Source organism: Lycium barbarum, chromosome 2 (assembly GCF_019175385.1).
Source record: "Lycium barbarum isolate Lr01 chromosome 2, ASM1917538v2, whole genome shotgun sequence".
Taxonomy (NCBI): Eukaryota; Viridiplantae; Streptophyta; class Magnoliopsida; order Solanales; family Solanaceae; genus Lycium; species Lycium barbarum.
The window spans coordinates 67577804-67582274 of record NC_083338.1 but is presented as its reverse complement, the minus strand read 5'-3'; the positions used below and the strand labels follow the sequence as shown (position 1 = coordinate 67582274).

General features: G+C 44.0%; 1 protein-coding gene across 1 annotated transcript; it reads right to left on the bottom strand.

Moving 5' to 3' along the window:
• Positions 1 to 3256: 3256 nt before the first annotated feature.
• LOC132628626 (uncharacterized) lies at positions 3257 to 4057 on the bottom strand. The gene is made up of 2 exons (XM_060344392.1): positions 3788 to 4057; positions 3257 to 3430 (listed from the first exon to the last, which is right to left on the bottom strand). Exons 1-2 carry the CDS (start codon positions 4055 to 4057, stop codon positions 3257 to 3259), a joined length of 444 nt encoding a protein of 147 aa, XP_060200375.1.
• Between the last annotated feature and the right edge of the window lie 414 nt (positions 4058 to 4471).

Here is a 4471-nt window from a genome sequence, read left to right as displayed (position 1 = left end):
ATGGGGCAGGGTTTCCAGGTACCAGTAGGCCGCGGTAGAGGTCGTGGCGGAGCTTCTAGTTCTAGCGGTCCTTTGAACCGCATATATGCGTTGTCTACTAGGCAGGATCAGGAGGCGTCACCTAATGTGGTTACAGGTATGCTATCGATTTTCTCTCGAGATGTGTATGCATTGATAGACCCAGGCTCCACATTATCATACATTTCCCCATTTGTTGCTAGTAGAATTGGGATAAAACCCGAATCGATAGAACCATTTGAGGTAGCTACACCAGTAGGAGATTCTGTTATAGCAAGACAAGTATATAGAGACTGTTCGGTGAACATATATAGTCGCTGCACCAAGGCAGATTTGATAGAGCTAGATATGACTGAGTTTGATGTTATTATGGGTATGGATTGGTTAGCTTCTTGTTATGCTAACGTTGATTGTAGAGGAAAGTTAGTCCGATTTAAGTTCCCAGGAGAGCCAATGATAGAGTGGATGGGAAATACAACATCGCCGAGGGGTAAGTTTATTTCATACCTCAAGGCAAGGAAGATGGTCAGAAAGGGTTATATTTATCATCTGGTACGGGAACACGACCTGAAGGCAGAGGCGCCGACTATTCAGTCAGTGCCGGTGGTTAGCGAGTTTCCCGAAGTATTCCCAGATGAACTCCCAGGCCTTCCTCATGAGCGGGAGATAGAGTTCGCTATAGACGTATTACCAGACACTCAGCCCATATCTATTCCTCCTTACAGAATGGCACCTGCAGAACTGAAGGAGCTGAAGGAGAAACTGAAAAATCTATTAGAAAAGGGCTTCATAAGGCCCAGTACATCACCTTGGGGAGCACCGGTATTATTTGTAAAGAAGAAGGATGGGTCGCTGCGGATGTGTATTGATTATAGGCAGCTGAATAAAGTAACAATAAAGAACAGGTATCCCTTCCCCAGGATCGATGATTTATTTGACCAGTTGCAGGGTGCTAAGTGTTTCTCGAAGATAGACTTGCGGTCAGGTTATCACCAGGTGCGAGTAAAGGAGGCAAACATTCCAAAGACTGCATTCAGGACCCGATACGGACATTACGAGTTTAGAGTGATGTCCTTTGGGTTGACTAATGCTCCAGCAGTATTTATGGATTTGATGAACAGAGTGTTCAAGCCATTTCTTGACCTGTTCGTAATCGTATTCATTGACGATATTCTGGTCTATTCACGATCAGAAGAGGAGCATGCAGATCATTTGAGAACGGTACTTAGGGTGCTCCAGCACCAGAAATTGTATGCTAAATTCTCTAAATGTGAATTCTGGTTGACTTCCGTAGCATTCTTGGGGCATATTATTGGAGCTGTTGGCGTTCGGGTAGATACGCAGAAGATTGAGGCGGTGAAGACTTGGCCTAGACCTACGATACCTACTGAAGTACGCATCTTTCTGGGACTAGCAGGGTATTACAGAAGGTTCGTAGAGAAGTTTGCCTCAATTTCAGCGCCTTTAACGAGGCTAACCCAGAAAGCAGCTAAGATCTAGTGGACCGACGCTTGTGAGCGGAGTTTCCAGTTGCTGAAGGATAAGTTTACTACGGCCCCAGTTCTAACTCTTCCTGAGGAACCGGATGGTTATGTCATTTATTGTGATGCTTCCAGTGTTGGGTTAGGTTGTGTGCTGATGCAGCATGGCAAGGTCATAGCCTATGCCTCCCGAAAGCTCAGAAAGCACGAAAGAAATTATCCCACCCATGATCTGGAGTTAGCAGCAGTGATTCATGCTCTAAAAATATGGAGACATTATTTATATGGTGTGCATGTGGACATTTATACAGATCATAAGAGTCTCCAGTACATCTTTAAGCAGAAGGAGCTGAATTTGCGGCAGCGGCGGTGGCTAGAGTTGCTGAAGGACTATGATGTTGATATTCTATACCACCCAGGGAAAGCAAATGTTGTAGCAGATGCACTCAGCCGTAGATCAATGGGTAGTTTGGCAGACGTACAACCAGAGTAGAAGGAGATAGTCTGTGAGATTCGCCAATTAGCTAATTTAGGAGTCCGTTTGGCTGCTGAAAATGGCAGGGTTTTTGTTCGGGGAGTTGCTGAGTCCTCTATCATAGACGAGATAAAGAGACACCAATACGAGGACCCTATCCCTATACATCATAGGGATGCAGCTCTTCAAAAGGAAGAGAGCCCATTTAAGGTTGCACCTGACGGGGTACTACGATACAAAGATAGATTATGTGTACCTGAGGTTGCAGGGTTACGACAACAAGTGATGGGAGAGGCACACTGTGCCCGTTATTCTATTCATCCAGGGTCAACGAAGATGTATCATGACCTCAGATGCTTGTATTGGTTGGATGGCATGAAGAAGGATATAGCAGAGTTTGTTGCCTAGTGTCCGAATTGTCAGCAGGTTAAGGTCGAGCACCAGAAGCCTGAAGGACTATTATAGGAGATGGAGATTCCGACCTGGAAGTGGGAGGTGATCAATATAGACTTCGTCATAGGTTTACCTCGCACTCTGCGGAAATATGACTCTGTTTGGGTCATCGTTGATAGGCTGACAAAATTAGCCCACTTTCTTCCAGTCAGGACTACATATTCAGCTGAGGATTATGCCAGGTTGTACCTTAAGGAAATAGTGAGACTTCACGGGATTCCCACAACTATTATCTCTGATAGAGGAGCCCAGTTCACAGCTAACTTCTGGAGATCCTTCCACGAGGGATTGGGGACACAAGTGAGTCTCAGTACGGCATTTTACCCTCAGACTGACGGAAAGGCCGAGCGTACCATTCAGACACTATAAGATATGTTACGGGCCTGTGTTATGGATTTTCGGGGTAGCTGGGACGATCATTTGCCACTTATTGAGTTCTCTTATAATAACAGCTACCATTCGAGTATTCAGATGGCACCGTATGAGGCCTTGTATGGGAGGAAGTGCAGATCACCTATTGGCTGGTTTGATGTTGGTGAGACCAAGCTGATAGGCCCAGATATGATTCAGTAGGCTGTTGATAAAGTGTAAGCTTGCCCTTCTTGCCAAATCTTAAAGCACCCTTCATTGGTGATACCTTCAGGAATACCCAATCGTCTATATGAAACTCCAAATCTCATCATTGATTATCTGCATAAGACTTTTGGCGACTCTGAGCTGCCAATAGCCTTTCCTAAATAAGCTTAACCTTATCAACCGCCTGCTGGATCAAATCTGGTCCTATTAGCTTAGATTCCCTAACCTCGAACCATCCGATATGTGGTCTGTATTATCGTCCATACAAGGCTTCATACGGAACTATCTGAATGTTGGAGTGGTAACTATTACTATACGCAAATTCAATAAGCGGAAAATGATCATACCAGCTATCTCTGAAATCTATCACACAGGCCCATAACATATCCTCAAGCTTCTGGATCATACGTTCAGCCTGTACATCTATCTGGGGATGAAATACTGTGCTAATACTCACCTATGTTCCTAATCCTTTATGGAAATATCTCTAGAAGTTAGCTGTAAACTATGCACCTCTGTCTGAAATAATAGCTACTGGAACAACAGGAAGTCGCACTATCTCCTTAATATATAACTTCGCATAATCCTCGGCGGAATAAGTAGTCCTGACAGGTAGAAAATGTGTTGACTTTCTAAGCCTATCAGCAATCACCCATATCGAATCAAACTTAAGTTGAGAAGGGGGTAAGCCTGTAATGAAATCCATATTGATTGACTCCCATTTCCAAGTCAGAATCTCTATACTCTGTAGCAACCCACCGGGCTTTTGGTGCTCAACCTTAACCTGCTGACAATTAGGGCACTGAGCTATAAACTCAGCTATGTCTTTCTTCATCCCGTCCCACCAGTAAATCTTCTTTATATCATGATACATATTTCGTTGTCCTTGGATGAATATAATAGCAAGAATGATCAGCTTCTCCCGTAATCTGTAGGCATAAACTGCAACACCTGAAACACACAATCTGCCTGGATACCTGAGGACTCCATCTCCCGTAATCTCAAATGGCAACTTCTTCTTCTGAGGAGTTGTATCTCTATAATGGACTAGCATGGGGTCTTCGTACTGGCGCTCTTTAACTTCGGCTACTAACAATGAGGTTGCTGAATCCTAAATCGAAACTCCTGCATCGCCTGAGTCTAATAATCGAACTCCTAGGCTAGCTAACTGATGAAGCTCATGAGGTAATTCCCGTTTCTCTGGCCAAAAATAAGATAGGCTACCCATGGATCTACGGCTAAGGGCATCGGCAACTATATTTTCGTTCCCGTGATGGTACAGAATATCAACATCATAATCTTTCAACACCTCTAACCACCGCCTCTGACGCAAATTACACTCATTCTTCTTGAAGATATACCGAAGACTCTTATGGTATGTATATATATCAACATGAACACTATTTAAGTAATTCCTCCACATTTTCAGCGCATGAATCACTGCAGCTAACTCTAAATCATGGGTTGG